The sequence below is a fragment of the Gavialis gangeticus genome, unplaced genomic scaffold (genome assembly GCF_001723915.1).
Source record: "Gavialis gangeticus isolate Ggan-Ray unplaced genomic scaffold, GavGan_comp1, whole genome shotgun sequence".
NCBI classification, from domain to species: domain Eukaryota; kingdom Metazoa; phylum Chordata; order Crocodylia; family Gavialidae; genus Gavialis; species Gavialis gangeticus.
The window spans coordinates 64,712,117-64,730,624 of record NW_017729031.1 but is presented as its reverse complement, the minus strand read 5'-3'; the positions used below and the strand labels follow the sequence as shown (position 1 = coordinate 64,730,624).

Here is an 18,508-nt window from a genome sequence, read left to right as displayed (position 1 = left end):
TGCATGTGCATGTGTTAGCTTGGCTGCAGCACTATATTACACAACAATATTTCTTCTGGCTTGCAAGGTTCTATGTGGTGTTTTCCCTTTGAATGGGCCAGCTACAAATAAATAACCTTTACTGAAAAATACTGAAGCTTACCATATTGCAGAGCCCTTCGTGGACTGTACAGTCCAGTGTGCCAAATTTAAGTTGACCATAAAGGTGTTTTGATGCTTTTCTTAACTCTGGTAGTAAAGCTCGACAAGGAGGACACCACTAAAAGAAAAATGAAAATTACGTGCCACTGTTAAAACAAAAGCCCTAAAATACATCAGTAACTAGTTATCTGGAGCAATGCAAGTTGTTTGGTCAGAATGCATGTTGATTTCACTCTGACATGTCAAACAAGTAATTATTTGTTGATACAATACACTAGAATTCAGTAAAAGATAAAGACGTGCAATGAAGGTCAGACTCTATACAACCAAGAATCACAGGATTATTATGGTAGTCCTCAGGATACAGAATTGCTTTCCTGGTGCTTTGATAAAATGTTTACAAAATTTATTTTAAATACAAAAAAAAAAGTAGTGTGGTTAGTCTACTCACAGGTGCAAAGAAGTCAACAAGCCATGGCTCATTTTCCTTGCCAGGAAAATTCTGAGGTCCAAGTGTGATAACGTAAGAGTTTACACTCTCTTTGGCAAATGCAACTATATCATATAAAATCTTCTTTCCTTCAAAACAAAATCAAAACTTCACTCTTTATCTATAGACTTAGATAGACTTATCCATTGACAGAACTCCATATTTTTCATTAAGTGCATGTGATCTACCTTATTGCTAATATGCTCAGAGTGTGCTAAATGCTGTACAAGAGATTAGGCTGAAGAGCTAGATAGGGTAAGTCTTATCATTACCCATAGTGGAGCCTTATTCAAAACTTATTTAAGGAATTTCATCCTAGGTTATGTAAACATTAACTGGTCTAATGATATATAGGTAATAAGTACTGCATTTCTTGGATATTGGGCTAATAAGAAAATGTTCTTCATGAGAGGTTTAGCCAGGATAAAATGTAAAATTGGTAAAATACTTCCCTAGCTTATGTATATATTAGAAGCATTTTGCCAGCATAAGAATATTGAAATACTTAATAATAAACAGTTCTTGATGTAGACACAGCTATATTGGCCAATGTACACTTTGTACAAGCACAGTTACAACCTCTTCCACAAATAGAACTGGAAAAGCATGGTTTTCCTGGTAGAGCTGAGGATACTCATGGCACACATCAGCTAGGATTAATCTCACAGACCGGTGATGTTTTCACCATAAAATTCTTCAAGCTCTACTTACCTTTCCTTCTCCATAATTTTCTCAGAAATAGAATGATATAATACATTGGATATCTCCAAGTACCAAAGGAAAATTTTAATGGCAAGTTATAGAGATACCACCTACTTTGTAAAAACAGAGTCTGAGGAGAACATATTCATTTTAGGTAAAAAAAATATGCCTTCATAAACTTGCAAGACTGTAAAATTAATCAATAATTATTCCAGTTCATGAGGACTACAGCTTCAGGAGTGATGACCTTACCAAGGTCACACTTATCTAACAGGATTACTATTGATCCCTGTTCTAAGGCAGCGGGTTTAAAATTCATTTATAATGATCCATCATCCATAAGGAAATCTTCTGTGTCATCAGGGTAAGGTTTGTTCTCTCTAGTCAGGCAAAATATTTACTTTCTTTTCTGTATGATCAGACTGAAGTTGTGTGGTTGAGCACTCTTGCATTCTATGCTCTTCGTGCCTTGGAGCCTGAAAGCCAGATACTCAGCTGGTTTAACTCTGCTTAATTCCACTGAAGATGTTGACACTATCTATCAGTTTACAGTAGCTGCAATTCTGCTCAGTCTACACTACATTTTTCACCACTTCGAATTCTTTCAAACAGACCCAATGATTTTGTAGGTTTGGAACTAATTTACTCCTATTTTGCAGTGAAGTCTATATGGCAGATATGCCCATAGACATTTCTGGTTAATTGGCTGAAGCTGATTGGTTAATTTTACCAACGTTTGTCTACTGACATATGTAAAATTAGAGATCAGATCCCAAGCTTTGCCAGCTGACAGCATTGTGAAAGCAGTGTGTCTGGACTCTGGGGAAGGGCGTGCCTTATATCACTGCCTAGTTATAACAGCCAAAGCAAGGAGCAGCAACAATTAACTTCAGGGGTTTCCATTCAGGTAGACTGTAAGGATGCATCTGAACCAGAGGGGGAGTACAAGCTGAATACATCAAAAGGATACGATTTGGGCTCTAAATATTTACAGAAAGGGAAAAAGAAAAAGGAATGATAAAATTAAGAGTGGGGCAAAAGGCTAATATATCACCCAAAATTATAAGGCAGTATAATTTTGAATAGTTGGCACAATTTTATATATATAAATAAAATTGGTCATGAGAATATAATATCGTCTCAAAGGAAAGATTACAAAATAGTTTAAAAATGCTTTTTCAAAGTTTGCCTTACCATGATGAATTTCATAATCTTTCATTCCTTTTCCTTTAAAGACAGCGAGACATGGCTGATAGACGTATAGATTACTGCAGATGTCTGGTGCTGAAAGACAGTCAAACTTGCCAACCTATTATATAGGCAGCAATGTTTTTTTAATTTATTTTAATAGTACAAATAACTTACTTAAATTAGAAAGTTTAGAAAGCTAAAATATTTCTCCACAATAACTCTTGGTTAAAAATATGTTATCCTTTTATAAATAATAAAGATCTTGCTACGATGATTAAATATTATAGTTCATACATATACCTAATGCAACTCAAACACAGCTAGATATCTTTCAAGACAGAGAAAAAAAACACACACAAACTGACTCTACTAATACTTCAAAGATAGGTCATGGAAAAAAACCTAGAACATATGTGATCTTTAAGATTAGACTTCTTAATAGCTGAATCACAGCTGAGCAAATATGAAGCACACTGATAACAATGGTTAAATCCAGTGGACCTGCAGGCACCCTGCATTCTAGAAAGCATCTTTTCTAAAGTCAAAGACATTACCCCAGATTTATAGTGGTAAACTTTGTCTCAACATTTATGACTGCCAGGTGATCATGAGGAAAGTAAACATGAAACAGCTTGCTAATAAGAACTTAATAGAGCTAATGCTTAATAAATGACTATTCTTACTTGAATATGTTCATCTTTAAGTAGGAAGTTCAGTTTTTTAAATTCATGCACATTTGACTTGTCACTCTGACCAAAATGAAAGAAAAGCAGCCACCGGTGGTGAGCCAGATGGTCCTTAAAGTGGGAAGAACGCAGAGAAAATGTCTTAACTTCCAGTTTCATTCATGCTATTGTAATTCAGACACTAAGTTATTCATTTGAACCCTAACCTTTTTATCCAGTTCTTTCACACCACCCTTAATACCATGTAAAATTAACTCCTTTTCACTGCTTTACCACCAAGGAAATGAACACGTTACTATGTTGAATTTTTTAAGAAAACAAAACAAAACAAAAAGAACTGCCTCAGATTTATCTATCTTGGACCAGATGAAAACTTTGCTGTTTTAAAAAGAGCTACTGAAGTTGCATTCTCCTAAGCAATGGCACACTTTCATTATCTAAACAATGTCATAAAGCTAACCCAAGGAGGGTGATATTTAATTTGATTATATTCTAACAGACTAAATAGATGTGACTGAATCTTTACTGCTTGCTGTCCCAGTGACACTGAATTGATTTAGTGATCGACAATCTGTTAGGAATTTAGTCAAATAACAAATCAGAGCAATTACAGTATTATGCCACCCTAAGCAGTGCTATACTAACAACTTCTGAGGTTTATTCAAACTTTTCTGTTTTTTTAAAAATACTTTCTCCTGTTGCTTTGTGAAAAGCCCCATACAAACCAGGGCAACAATGAAAGTAAACAAAGACAAAAGGCTGTCAAAGTAACCTGAAGAAAAATATATTTTTCAGTTACAGTAATGTACTATTTGGGCCAATTTGAAGTGAAAGCTTCTCAGAAACAAAAGTAATTGTCTTCAGTATAAGGTTTCCGTTTAAACTTAAGTTTGTATTACCTACATTTCTATATATAATTTTACCTCTAATGTGACTGCAGAGAGCATTTCAAAATCTGGAAGATGCTGCATTACTTCTAAATATATCTCTTTTGCATCCAAGGAGTTAAGGAACTAGAGGGAGGCAAAAAGTCAATCTCTATTAAATGAAATAGACAAATATCAACCTTGTTTAGTATTCACAACTTCAGAAGAATTAACTCTGATTAGTTCCCATCCATTAACATTTGTTTCAGACTTTTCACTTAGGGCACCTATACACGAACAGCAAGGCTGCTGTGACGTGCTGTAATTACAGAGTGTTGGAGCAGACTCAACTGAGTCTGCTGGAGCGTAGTAATTACAGTGCTCCACCATACTCCAATTTCTTGTGTATCAGTGTCCCTGCGCTGAAAAATTGCAGTGAGGACACTAACTAAAACTCATTTGACAAACCCTAGTTAAAGCACCCCCGCCACCATTTTTCAGCAAGGGCATACTGATGTACAAAATGCTCTGGGAGCTTTAATTAAAGCAGCTCCCCCCACTCCTGAAGCATGTGTATAAATGCCCTTAGTACCTAGTCCACTAAACAATCTCTTCTTTTAGCTGCTTAATTTTAACCTGTTCTTCTACTATACTTAAGACACATAATGCCATGCCTTGTCAGAATGAATGCTAAGAAAGGTGTGGTCTTCACTTTCAAAATACATTTAAAGTTTTACAAAGCATCTTTAAGAGTATTTTCACAAGATAGGTCACTCTATTTCAGTAGAGGTCCAGAAGAAAGAAAAGGGAAAGAAGTGATATTCAAATATGGTGGGTTTCCTGTAACCTCAATGTAGTTTTTTGCGACTTTCACTTTTGAAGACGGATGCAGGTGGCTGTAACATCAGCAAAGGAAGAAATCATGTTTCAGATGATTGATTTCATGCATAAATGTAAGAGTTAAAGGTGATATCATGATATGAAAATACATCATCTAAAGAGACAGGCAAGTGCATTTTCACTGTATGTGACTCCCATTTCCTTGAAAAACTAAGAGGGGCGTAACTCATTTGCCAGGGTATACAAAATTTAACAGCAGCACTTTATGTTAAAAGCATTAAACTGGGCACAAGCAACATACAGTTGTTTGATACAATGCATTCAACTTTGGTAAATATTTATAATCTACATTCTTATCACCAGCACCATATACATATTTAACAGTATAAAAGCAACTCATACCAGAACACCTCCTTTCTCTTTATTACTTAAGGTGGCTCCTGGGGGGAAGTATGCAGTAGTACTAGACGAGATATCCAAATTATCACAAAGCTCACCCTGGGTAGCACAGTCCATCCAGCCTATGTTAACAAGACCTTCCTGTAACAAAATAGCAAAAAACTAAGTGGCATTTTAAAACTCAGGTTCAGAAGAATTTTTGCAAACATAGCACTAGCAATTAGATTCCATATTTTAGAGTGAGAAAGAAAGCAAATTTACAGTACATCACTATAATACTTTTATGTTCACGCTGTTCATTAACACTATATGCAAACCTGTTTAAACATTTAATTCCATTCTAGCAGGCAATAACATTGTTTTTCACAAAACATATGCTTGAAACACTATTTTAAAGTTAATGGGTGAAATCCGAATCCTACTGAAATCAGTGAGAGTTTTGACATGGGCTTCAATGGAGTCATGTTTTCATAGTCTGGAATTTTGCTTTCAATGAAATTCTAAATGAAATTCTGCTTACCAACATGCCAGCTAATTTAAGGCGTGTTTGGGAACTCAGGCAATCTGGAAAATGAAAACAATGTTTTATGTACAAATATACTGTTTTACATTTTGAATTCATTTACCCTAATTTATAGTCTTCACCTCATTGAAAAACCCCATGGGAAGCAGACTACCATTTCAAAACACATGTTAGCTAGCCATTTCATGAGCTCTTCCACAGGTTTTCAAGTCATAACTCTGAGATGACCACTACAAGTGAAAAATAACATGAAAATATTCCTTCTTGACTTCATTAACAGAAAATCATTTTAGTTTAATGTTACTCATTTCTTACTTGGTTTATAATTCTTGCTTTTGAAAAATGTCTCTCCTGCTTCAGCCAATGTGAAGGCAAAAATACCTATTCAATAAACTTATTCAATTACTCCATTCAATAAAGAGTTTCTAGTCATTGATAAGACTTGACTTAGTATGAAAGCACGAGGATTTGGGGGGCATGAAAAAACACTGAACTATTGATCCAGTCTTAAAAGCCTGTCTACTACCCTGTAAGAAATCACACTTCTACAAATTCATGACTAAAACCTTGATCCATTCAACTCACTATATAAAGGCCTCTGTATCTGAGTTGAAGATTTCTATCACTCCACAGCTATAGAGAAGTCTTGTATGCTGTAACTTGTAACCAGACACAGGAAGTACTCAATGGCAAAACAGAAAAATAATTCCAAACTCTCTCACTGACAACAGCAGGAGTAGCAATTGGTATAACAGTATTCATCAAGTAAAACTTTCTAACTTACTATTGTTCATACATGTAACGCTCAGCCTGAAGAAAAAGTTACTACATAATTCATATGGGGAAATGCAGTCTGAGGCTTTCAGTGTGACACTCAAGAAGCTGGGAAAGTGGCATGACAAGTCTCCTGATTATTGGTAATGGACCAAATGGGGACACTGTGATTGCTACCTAAGAAATCTCTCTAAAAAAGCCTAAGGTGCTGTAAAGGTACATACAAAGGGGTAGGTGGCAAAGTGAATCATCACTATGCTCTATCACACTTGAAAAATCCTATACATTTTGAGCTAAACTGTTTTTATCAATCATCTTTCTTCCCCAATATCCAAAGAAACCTCTCTAACAATGTGGTTGTAACAGATTCTAACGACGATCAGTTTTTAGGACAATTGAGTGTCAATGACTACTACAGAAACTAGTTAGTTTTTTGCCAGTTCCTGAGTTCAGATCCTTTACTGAGGTTTAAAAAAATGCATTTCATTTTTAATTTTGTATGTAGTTGCTAAATTAGACAATTTAGAAAAATATGAAGATACAATAACATAGCTTGATCCTGTCAGGTGCTGACCTTTTGGTGTTCATTATATCCCAGCATTGGACCCTTATTTTAATAATAGTTAAGACAGACAAGTAATTATGTTAATTGACTCAGTTACAACAGGATGTTTGTTCTTCTGAAAATACTAATGGAAAAATGAATGTAACCAATCCAAAATACCACTGATTTATTTAAAAATAAACAAATAGTTATGCTTGCGAGAGATTCCTTCTGTATTACAGTTCAAGAGGGAAGATCCCTTCCCCTTCAACCTAAAACTAATATTAGGAAAGCTGAATGAGCTTATGAGCTAGAAACACAAATAGTTCTTTTGTACCTATTGGACAGGATGTGAAGATCACTGTAATAACGGTGACTCTATGGTCCCCACTCATAACTAGGCTTTATTATGAGCTAATACCAAGGTCCTTCTTGTATGGATATGTGGTAATAGAAGATCTCACTGCACAGTCTGTCCAATGTTCCCCTTTCCAAATAGCCTGATAATGAGCTTAAGAACTCCATAGGCCTCCCTCCAGTCTACAGATATCTTCCTTAGAGTAGCAGTAGATATGCCACTGTCAACCAAAATGGCAACAAGAATCATATTTTATCTTTAGTCAGTAGGGGTGCACTGATAGATTTTGGGGGCCAATACTGACACCTGAATTTTAAGGAGGCATACTGGCCGATACCGATCTGATTTTGGATACAGCTGTGTGCAGCTGATAAGTCTGTTGAAGCAGAAGAGGAGGGGGGATGGAAGGGGCTTGGAGGCGGGCAGATCAATCCCCCCCCACTGTGAGGGAGGGAGTGGGGGCTGAGGCAGGGGTATATGTTGCCCAGCTGGGCGCGGGACAGAGCCATGGCTCATCCGGGGGGATGTGTGTGTGTGTGGGGGGGTGCAGCTCCTGCTACTGTGCACAGCCTGGGAGCGCATGGGGGGGGGTGGGAACACGGACATGTGCCTCCTGGATCTGCGTAGGGGAGGCAGCAGCAGCGCTGGGAGGGGACTGTGGGGGGGCTGCAGCCACCCCAAGTTTCACCGCTGCCCCCCATATATTCCCCCTCCCAGTGCTGCTGCCTGTCCAGTGCAGCCCCGGCTCCTCCTGGCACATGGGTGGAGGCAAGGGTTGAGCTGGGGCTGTGCCAGGTGGTGGCACTGGGAGGTGGGGTTGAGGGGGGCTATGGTGAAATTTGGGGTCACTGCAGTGCCCCCTCATAGTGTCACCGCTACCTGCCCCAAGCCCAGCTTCCACCAAGAAGAGCCTGGTGCAGCCCTGGCTTCAGCCCACCTGCCCTGCCCTGTGCTGATTTGGGGGCACACCTGCTCCTTCGTCCCCTGCTGCCCTCCTGGAGTGTGTGCAATGGCAGGAGTGCTCCCCACCCCCTGCCCCGCGTCCCCCGGATGAGCCACAGCTCTGTCCTGTGCTGACCCTGTCCAGCTGGGCAGCGTTTGCCCCAGCCCCTGCCCCACTCCTTCCCTCACTGCAGGGGCATTAATTTGCCCCCTCCCACGCCCCTTCCTTTCCACCACAATGGACTTATCAGCTGCACACAGCTCTGCATGATGCCAGGCTGTGCTCTTCGCTGCTTGCATGCTGAGCTGCGGCTGCGCACACGCACGGGCATTTATTCGCCAAATTATTGGCCAATTTTCTTTATATGGTGCCGATCCAATATCAGACCAATGTATTGGTGCACCTCTACTAGTTAGTCTTATTTATTTGGAACCCCCCCATATATTTACCTCCACGATCAGCACAGAAAGTGATCAGCCAGCCAATGCCAGAAGCAAATGAAGTTTCAATAGCACTGACAAAGTTTCCTGTAGAAAGTGCAGCAAAATCTAAATCAATATTTGAAATGTTTGTTCTCATTAATATACACGGGAAAAGGTAACTTCTTAAAACTATGAAACAAGCATGTTTTACACTAGAACAAAAATATTATTTTATTTTTCAAATAGTATGTGCAAAAATTTGAAAAACTTTAGTAACAAATTGTGGCAGACATACCCAATGATACATAGTGGGGATTATGTTTATATCTCCTTATCTTGGGGAGAGGAAAAGAACAACAATGAAAATCCCAAATAAATCATATTACCTGCCCATAACTCTGTCACTGTGCTTGTGACATACTGCATGGCAAAACTCTTTAAGCTCTCCTTTGACCTGTCTCCAAAATATTTCACTGGATTCTACAAAATATAAAGTTTACAAAGCAACTATTAATAGCTATATGATACATAATGCTGTATTTAATCTATTTACACTGTTAATGGACCTGAAACAAAACCCTGAGAGGAAATGCTTTCACTAAGGAATCCATGTATAGATTTGAATGTTGTAGGTCAGGCCTTGCCTAATTTGCACGTGGCTTGCCTTTATTCCCCCTCTCCTTATAAAACAAGGATTAATTATTACTCACCATTCCAGTTTTGAAAACATAGAGACTTGGATAACTATTAATTCCTTTGATTCGACAGAGCATTCGATTATCACCACAATTCACAGCTCCAATGCGTATTACTCCATCCATTTCCTTAGCAAATTCTCTCCACTGGAAAAAAAAGAGGGGCAGAGGGTGGGGAGAAGGACAAAGGAAGAAGAGGAAGAAGAAGGAAAGAAAGCTTGGGATAAATGCCTTTAAAAAAAATCAATTAATTTTCACAATTCTTCTACCTGATGCATTTTTAAAAATCTCTGGCTTCAGCACAAAAGTCCACTTAGCAAAGTCTTGCTCTAACAGAAAACGGTGTCTATCTAAAATCCATTTTCAAAATTAGGATGCTGGTTTTCTATACATACCGTAGGAGCTAAATCATGGCAGTGTGAACATCGAGGGGAATAGAAATTTATGAACCATAACTCTCCAGAGTTAACAGCGGCATCTAGTTAGCAAGAGGAGAAAACAATAAAATAAGAACTTGTAAAATGCTTCCTCTTACAGTGTACACCTACAATTCACCACAACTAAAAAAACACATGCTCTTTATAATTCTGAGTTGAAGCTTCTCAATAACTCTTAGTTGATATTACAAATAAGTAGCATAGTGTAACAAGCAACTTTATTATGAAGTGTTGTTTCTATCAATTACACACTAAAGTGCATTATATGATTAAACACTCTCTAGCAGGTTAAAAATACACAGCATTTCTTCACGCACCGCATGTCTCTCCTCCTCCCTGTCTCTCCCCCACCCCCTCCCCCAGAAAGAAAGATAAAGGATGCACCTCATTTTTTGAGGGAATAATGTACAAAAAAGTAATGAATGGCTGTGTAACATATAATAAGAAGTCCTGGAAACAGTCTCCAGGAGGTGTGGCATCCCAGGAGACAGCTTGGGTGAGGCAACTGGAATTTCCTGATGCGGCAGGGCAGTTACAAGGTTATGCCCCAGATCCTTGCAAGGGCAGCAGCAAGACTTTAACTTCTTAATTATTTACAGGAATTTCTATATATAACTGTTTACAGTAAAGTGTTGTTTTCATACCACAGGCCTCATGAAGATACTGCACACTGCATGCAGCAGTTCACTGGCCTCTCTTACTGGGATTTCCCCGTATCCAATTTCGGTTCCGCACTGAAAATATGCAGCACGGAGAACCTTTTCATGTGTGATGTGTTTTGCGGCACCTCAAAAGCCTTTGAGACACTGCACAGAGTACATATTCCCACTCATCTGGACGAGCCCTGAGGATGTAAGGCAGAGCCATGCAGAGAAACCTAAGATAGCTATGTTCCCACAGGCCAGTGCACCACAGCACCCAGGTTAAATAATTACCTCAATATGCTAACTGCAGTCCACATTTAACTGTGTATATCTCCAAACAGTATATTCCTGTGTAACTATGCCAACTTTCCATAAACTTGAAGACCAAATGTGGGGGGTGGGGGGGAAACAAAAGTGGATACTAACACTACAGGGAAGGATTACGTATTTCCTGGGTTTCAAAATTAAGATAAAAAAAGTTTTATATTTTCAGAACTATTTTCTGGTCTTCACTAAGTATACAATGAATAGTTAACAAACCTTTTTGGCTTTCTATTTCCAGTGCAAGTCACAGTCAGCCTGTGCTTGTGTTAGGTAACTGAAATTCAGGAATGCCAGAGTGCATGAATTACTAGTATCATCACACAAGCATAAATTCAGGCAGTTATGACTGGTTGTATTTTGAGCCTTGAATTTCAGCTGCCTAATGAGAAACTTGTACTGAAGATGCAGTACTAAAGGACACAAATTCTGTAGGCTGATAAATTCAGAGAAGTCTTATTTCTTTTTTGCAGATATTAAAAACTTTCAGATTCAGTCAAAAAACAGACCCTCATCGATCTAAATAGCATTTGCAAACTGATCCAGAATCCTCTACGACATTTTTCTTTCTGGGGTAAATTGCACGTTTTCACTTTGACTCACTGTATTCAATAGTTTGGTCTCTGTACATGGAACAAAACTTCAGACAAATGTAAGCATAGGTATACCAAATTAAAATGTCAGAAAAGTAATACAGCCTTTAAGACCTACCAAATTCTCCTCTGTCCAATGTTATAATTTCAGGATCATCATCATATATACCTATTAAAAAAAAAGAAGGAAGTCAACCACTTATTATTTGCAATTTTTAAATCAAAGAATCCAGGAACGCTCTTGTGTTTTTAACATACCAATAAACATATAAAAATGAAAGATGATGCCTATAAATTGAAGAGATGGATGTACTTACCAGGGATCCTGCTTTTCTCTGTTTAAAAATCCCAAATTCTCCAATTTAAAAAAAACACCCAAATCCACATTTTTCTCTGATTTAAAATGAAATGCCACTCATATATATATATATACATACACATACAGGTATCGGTTTAAAACATTTTTTGCTGATATATTTACAATTTTAAAGCAATTTGGAAGCCTACCAGTGCCTCAATCATTATAATAAAATAAATTCTAAATACCTATATATTTTGGTGTTTGAATTTTGGCTTTTTTTATCATGGAAAATGAGAGCTCTTTCTGCCACCTGTGCTCATCAGGCTGTGGGTCCAGCTGTGGCTGTTTCCCCTCTGCTTTGGGACACGGAGCAGCTCTGATATGCTGGTGCCCTGCCCTTGCCCCTCATTCCCAAGCCACAGTACCTCATCCCTACCGGTGCCCCTCACTCCCAATGCACAGTCTACCCCCTCTCCCTCCGGGCATGCCAGTGCCCCTCCCTCCCGACTCACAGCTACCTGCCCCCCAACCACACTGGTGCCCCTGACTCCCAACCTACAGTTCCCTAACCACCCAATGCCCTTCACTCCCAAGCCACAGTCCCTGTTGGTGCCCTTCACTCCTGCCCTGCAGCTCCCTGCCCTCCCCCAGCCCTGATGGAGGGGGTCCCCAGCTACCCCCGCCCCACCCAGACTACAGGACAGTGGTCTGCAAGGCCATGGTAGAAATGGCCTCTAGCACGAGGTGTTTGCAGTGCACTTCATGCGAAACCACAGGCAGCTGCCCTGTGCCACTGGCTGGGACTACGATGCAGGAGGGAGGACCAGAGCTGTGTTTCACAAGAGCAACATGAAGCCGAGTGTGGCACTGGCATGGACATGTTGCAGGCAGCAGGAGGACAGTGAGGGGCTCCAGGCCCCATCCCGGCCAGGCTACATTGTGGCAGATACGGCGGTTCCGGCTTGTATGTGCTGCAGCAGAAAGAGTCCAACCTCAGCGTGAGCTGGAGTGAGGAGGGGGAACTCCTGTGGCACCCCTCACCTCTGGCTTGGGCTCCTGTGCTGTGCCAGGTGGCTTGGGCCCCTTTCCCCCACATCCCACAAGAGCATGGGCACCAGCTTCAGTGCCACAGGCCCCGCTATGCAGCTTCCTGCCACCCCTGAAGGACTGCCCTCCACCCCCTTTTCCCATTGGAGGGGCAGGTGCTTCCAGGCAGGTCCTGCTGGCAACAGCACAGAGCTGGGCTTGTTGCAAAACTGACAGCCTGCATGGGGAAACCTGCCATTTCCCACAGTTTTCTCCTCTAAAGGGGAAAATCTGTGATCTCTCAAAAGTATAATGTCCTGACCCTACTACTCCTGCTCCTGGGTTAACTGCTGTTAGGATAGGGCTCCTAATATATAAAATTATAATAAATTCATTTAAAGTGTTTGAGAATTTTGAATATAAAAATATCTTGGAGAATTAAACAAAAAAAATCATTTGTATGGGGTTAAAATAAGTATGGCACAATAATAATAAAATGCTCAATCCTAATAATAAAATGATTAACATCACCACATATGTACACTTTAAATGAAAAATAACGGAACAATAGAAAAGCAAAAAAACTGGCACACTAGATAGTGGACTATATACCTCACTACTGATGACATTACTACTGGTGTTTCGTAAGCATAAATTAATAGGCCTATTTGTCATCATTCAATCATGTGGGCCTGGCCCCCCAAGTTTCTTATTGGCTTTCTTCAAGCAGGGAAGCTACAAGGAAAAATGACAACAGATTCCTTGGGACAAATAATAAAAAAATCAGGAATGGGAGTGCTGGTCAAAGGTTCAAAACAAGAGTGCTAAGGGGGGGGGGGCACACCACGTAGAGCACATTGGACAGCGTTCACTGGCCCTCAAATGAGTCCAAGGAGCCAGCGGACATTGACACTCTGCTTAGAGACGGGAGCAAAGTAGGGTGAGGAAAGCAGCCCTGCAATCTCCAGGGACCATCCCAGCCAGAGCCTCCTTCCTGGTCAGGTACACAGCCAGCTTGGCCAGGGCCAGGAGGAGGTTGACCAGGAGGTCCTGGGCTTTGGTGGGGCCATGGACAGTGAGTGCATAAACAAAAAGTTGAGGGGAATAGAGCAGCCAGAACATCAGCAGGAGGTTCTGCAGGAGGTGGTGCAATCTGGTGCACTCCAGGTAGGCATGCGCCAGGGTCTCCCTCTGCTTGCAAAAGGGGCAGGTGTCCAGGGGTGTCCATAAACCATGACAGATAGCACAACTTAACAGGATAACTAAAGGTTAACAATATCTTTTGGGAGAAAGAAGAGAGAATAAAAAGCTGGAGGAAAAAAAGACAAAAGAGATAGACAGGGTATGAGAGAGAAATCTATAAACAAATTTGGCATAGAAAAATGTGACACTTAGGGCTGTAAAAGTGAGTCACAACCATATTTTGTAACTTACCAAAATCATAGCGATAAAAGTTCCAGCTTTCATATCGACCTCCTTGCTGGTGATCCTCAAGGCCTTTCTCTCCATATTTATCATACTTCTTTCGTAGGTCTTCGTCTTTTAATACTTCATAAGCTCTATTTATTTTCAAGAAGTTTTCATGTGCACGTGGATCATTCTATTAAAGGAAAATATTTATTAAATCACAGGAGTTTAACTAACATATAACTAAAAGTTAAATATTAATTCTCAAAATAATATTTAGAAATACTTCTGTTTAACCATCTAACGGAAAGTTGTAAAAGAGAGAATTGAGCAAAAAGAACCATTACATGAAAACTGCCAACAAGACGCACGCATTAATAAGAAGACAATTTCTTTTTTCCTTATAGAGATACTTGGCCACATCTTGATCTCTGGTTTCATAGTTTGTAGGGTCAGAAGGGACCTGAGCAGATCATCGAATCCGACCCCCTGCCATGGCAGGAAAGAGTACTGGGGTCAAACGACCCCAGCAAGCTGTTATCTAGCCTCCTCTTCAAGACCCCCAGGGCAGAAGCCAGCACCACTTCTCTTGGAAGTTGGTTCCAGATCCTAGCTGCCATGACAGTGAAGTAGCGCCTCCCGATATCTAGCCTAAATCTACCCTCTGCCAACTTGTGACCGTTATTCCTAGTCACTCCTGGTCATGCTTGGGGGAACAGGGACTCTCCCAATGCCTACTGGTCCCCTCTGACTAGTTTGTAACAGGCCACTAGATCCCCCCTCAGCCTTCTCTTGTGGAGGCTGAATAAGTTCAGGTCCCGTAGCCTCTCCTCGTAGGGCCCGCTCTGCTGCCTCCTGATCATGCGAGTAGCCCTCCTCTGGACCCTCTCCATGTTGTCCACATCCCTCTTGAAGTGCCGTGCCCAGAACAGTACTCCAGCTGTGGCCTTACCAGTGCCGCAGAGAGGGGGGTATCGCCTCCTTGAATCTGCTTGAGATGCATCTGTGGATGCATGACAAGGTGTGGTTGGCCTTCCTGACTGCATCCCCACACTGCCACCCCATGTTCATCTTGGCGTCAATGACAACTCCAAGATCCTTTTCTGCCTCTGCACTGACGAGAAGGGAGTTCCCCAGCCTGTAGGTATGGTGCTGGCTCTTCCTCTCCAGGTGCATCACCTTGCACTTGTCAGTGTTGAATCCCATCCTATTCTCATCCGCCCACCCCTATAACCTGTCTGGGTCTGATTGCAGCCTATTCCTCCCTTCTAGCGTACCCACATTCCCCCACATCTTTGTGTCATCAGCAAATTTGAACAGGGTGCTTTTTACCTCCTCGTCCAAGTCACTGATGAAGAAGTTGAACACTGCGGGCCCAAGGACCGAGCCCTGGGGAACCCCACTGCCCACATCCCTCCAGATCGAAAATGACCCATCCACTACCACTCTCTGGGTGTGGCCCTCCAGCCAGGTAGCGACCCATTTGACTGTGCAGGTGTCAACACCTCAGTCCCCCAGTTTCTTAATGAGAACAGGGTGAGAGACAGTGTCGAAGGCCTTCCAAAAGTCCAGAAAGACTATGTCCACTGCTACCCCTGCATCTAATGATTTGGTGACCTGGTCGTAGAAGGCCACCAGGTTGGTTTGACAGGACCTGCCTCTAATGAACCTGTGTTGGTTGCCCCCAAGCGTAATCTCCCGTGCTGGCCCTGGGTGGGTGGTATAAAAAGGAAAGAGAATTACAATACAGCTGACAAGTTCCATGATACAGAATCTCTGGGTGTCCCAGAGCCAACTATGTGTCTGGTCTTTCTTTCCACCCATGCTAAGGTGCACAGGGAGTGGTCGAGATGGAATGGACAAGATGGGATGGACATGGTAACAAACTATTAAATTATTACAATCTACTTACATATTATATAAAATGTACTGTTACTAAACCATCACACTATTATTGCAATGGTTCAGTATGACATCAGTTCTCCTTTGCCTAATTTACCAATACAGGAAACCCTCATTATTCGTGGGTTCGGCATTCACGGTTTCAAATATTTGTGAATGCCAAACCCACATTTTAAATACTCTCGAGAGCTCCACGCTTGCTGCCGCTGGGCTCTCGCTGCCACCGAAGCCATGCCCCCACAGCTGCTGGGGGCACTGCATTCATGAATGCAGTGCCCTATTCTCAGATTTCGCCAGTTGCAGGGGATACGAGAATGGCGAGGGTCATCTGTATACCTATTCTATTTTATTTTTGTTTTTCTCTGCAGGAAAAATTAGGTGGACTAACCTATATATTGGATAACTACACTACTTTAAAAATCCTAAAATACAAAGACAACATTTCAATTAAAGTACATTTGAAATTTAAAGAATAGGCCATTTTTTACTATTAACTTTCGGAGAACTTACCTGATTTTTATCAGGATGCAACTTTAATGCCAATTTTTTGAAAGCCTGTCTTATTTCTCTACTACTTGCTTCTTTGGATATTCCAAGTAAACTGTAATAGTCCTGATCAGTGCAAACGAGAGCTATCAGATATGTGAAAACTAAAAGTATTAATAATGGTCTATGGAAATCTCTAACGAAACCTCCTTTGGATAATGAGAACTCCATTATGAAGCTTTTCAAAAGTTATACAGATTGCAAGCCAAGTTGACTTCCAAGAAATATTGCCAATAAGTGCAAGATATTCAGAAGATAAGTGTATATTTATTTTAAGCGGGATGTCTTTAAGATTGTGGTTGTCCTAATCCATAGTTGTCACATCATAACTGTTTTGTAAGAATTATAACCTGTAAGGAAAAGAAAATGATTCAGTAAATAACTGTATACAGTTATCAAAGAACATGCTATCAGCTTTAGCAGGATGCACACTAATGCTGAATTTCCTGCTTTGTTACTAATCAGCTTGTAATATCTTTACATAACTTAAGTATTAGAGATCAGTAACTTTCTCTTTCTTATTGTGGAATCTAGCAATTCTGGAAAGCTTTTTCAGGTAAGTGGTACCAAGGATGAACATTAAAGCCTATACACATTTAGGTTAAGAATATTTTTCTCTTCTTCTCGCTTTTCCTACCCAATACATCTGTTTATGCTCTGGTCTCACTGACTGGGGCCAGCAGGAAACGTTCTTTCATTAGGTGTCAGGCAGCCTTTAAAGAAATTATTCTACAGTTTCACTTTGGGGATGGAAAATTGTACAGGGTGCATAAATGTAAACATGTATAATCTCCTTGAAAATGAAGCAAAAATACTAAGGATTGAAATGGCCAGCTCTTGTGTATGATGCTTCAGCATCCAGCCTGCTGTGTGTATATATGCACACATGGCTGAGTGATGCGTACCATTGTACTCCACTTGCAACCATACTAGATAAGGGTGCAGCTCACTTAATTGGAGACCACGCGGCCAGTCCCACTGTGTTGCTTGTGATTTATATTGTAACAAACACTACTTATCCGAATACAGGTGAAGCGCATGAACACCAGCATCTTTCAGCCCCGTCACCTCCTTTCCTAACCTCACCGTGCCCTGGGGTAACTGCACGTGAATGTTAACGGTTGCATCTGTAACGAATTTCACTGAACCCAGGGGGGCTCAACCCCAGCTCTGGTCCCCAGCACTGTCACCTGGCCTGTGGTGCACCCCACAGGGTGCCCTGTGAGCTGTGGAGTTGGGTGTTATGTGGGGTGCAGCAGGCCTGACCCCTGCGCGCGGGACGACGCAGGACCCTGCTCCTGGCACACAGCACAGACCCGGGGCAGCGTGGGCTCCTCTGTCTGAGAGCGGGGGGCCTGCCCTGGGGCCAGCGGGTTGAGCATCCCTGCTCTGAAGGGACCAGAAAGGAGGGCAGGCTGCTCCCAGGAGCCTTGGACGCGGGGGCCCTGCAAGGTTGCTGGTTTCCATGCAGGTGGGAACCCGGGGAGCTGAGGGGAGCCCTTGCTCCCTCAGCTCAGCTCAGCCCAGCCCAGCCGCGGCGGCGCTGAGGGAGCGCGGGGGAAGAAGAGCACCTGGCAGGAGGCGCTGCCGGGCGCGGGGGAGGGCGGGGGGTTACCCTGCTGCGTCTCTGCCACTGGGCGACGTCCCGCCGCGCCGGCGTCCCCGGCTGCAGGCGCCGAGCCGGCAGGAGCTGCAAGGCGAAGAAACTGGAAGGGAAGGGAAGGCGGAGGCCGGGCCGAGCCGGGCGCGGGGCACCA

General features: G+C 41.6%; 1 protein-coding gene across 1 annotated transcript in view; it reads right to left on the bottom strand.

The window, feature by feature from the left end:
* Positions 1–18,496, bottom strand: part of DNAJC10 (DnaJ heat shock protein family (Hsp40) member C10) — a 29,750-nt gene extending 11,254 nt beyond the window's left edge. Inside the window, exons 1-15 of the mRNA XM_019523057.1 lie at positions 18,367–18,496; positions 16,716–17,101; positions 14,331–14,496; positions 11,688–11,738; positions 9,970–10,052; positions 9,590–9,721; positions 9,266–9,359; positions 8,907–8,984; positions 5,836–5,879; positions 5,319–5,456; positions 4,134–4,223; positions 3,208–3,321; positions 2,528–2,642; positions 593–720; positions 143–259 (exon numbers count right to left, since the gene is read on the bottom strand). Coding sequence (XP_019378602.1) covers positions 143–259; positions 593–720; positions 2,528–2,642; positions 3,208–3,321; positions 4,134–4,223; positions 5,319–5,456; positions 5,836–5,879; positions 8,907–8,984; positions 9,266–9,359; positions 9,590–9,721; positions 9,970–10,052; positions 11,688–11,738; positions 14,331–14,496; positions 16,716–16,922 — 1,557 coding nt within the window. The 5' untranslated portion in view covers positions 16,923–17,101; positions 18,367–18,496. The remainder of the gene's footprint in view (positions 1–142; positions 260–592; positions 721–2,527; positions 2,643–3,207; positions 3,322–4,133; positions 4,224–5,318; positions 5,457–5,835; positions 5,880–8,906; positions 8,985–9,265; positions 9,360–9,589; positions 9,722–9,969; positions 10,053–11,687; positions 11,739–14,330; positions 14,497–16,715; positions 17,102–18,366) is intronic.
* Between the last annotated feature and the right edge of the window lie 12 nt (positions 18,497–18,508).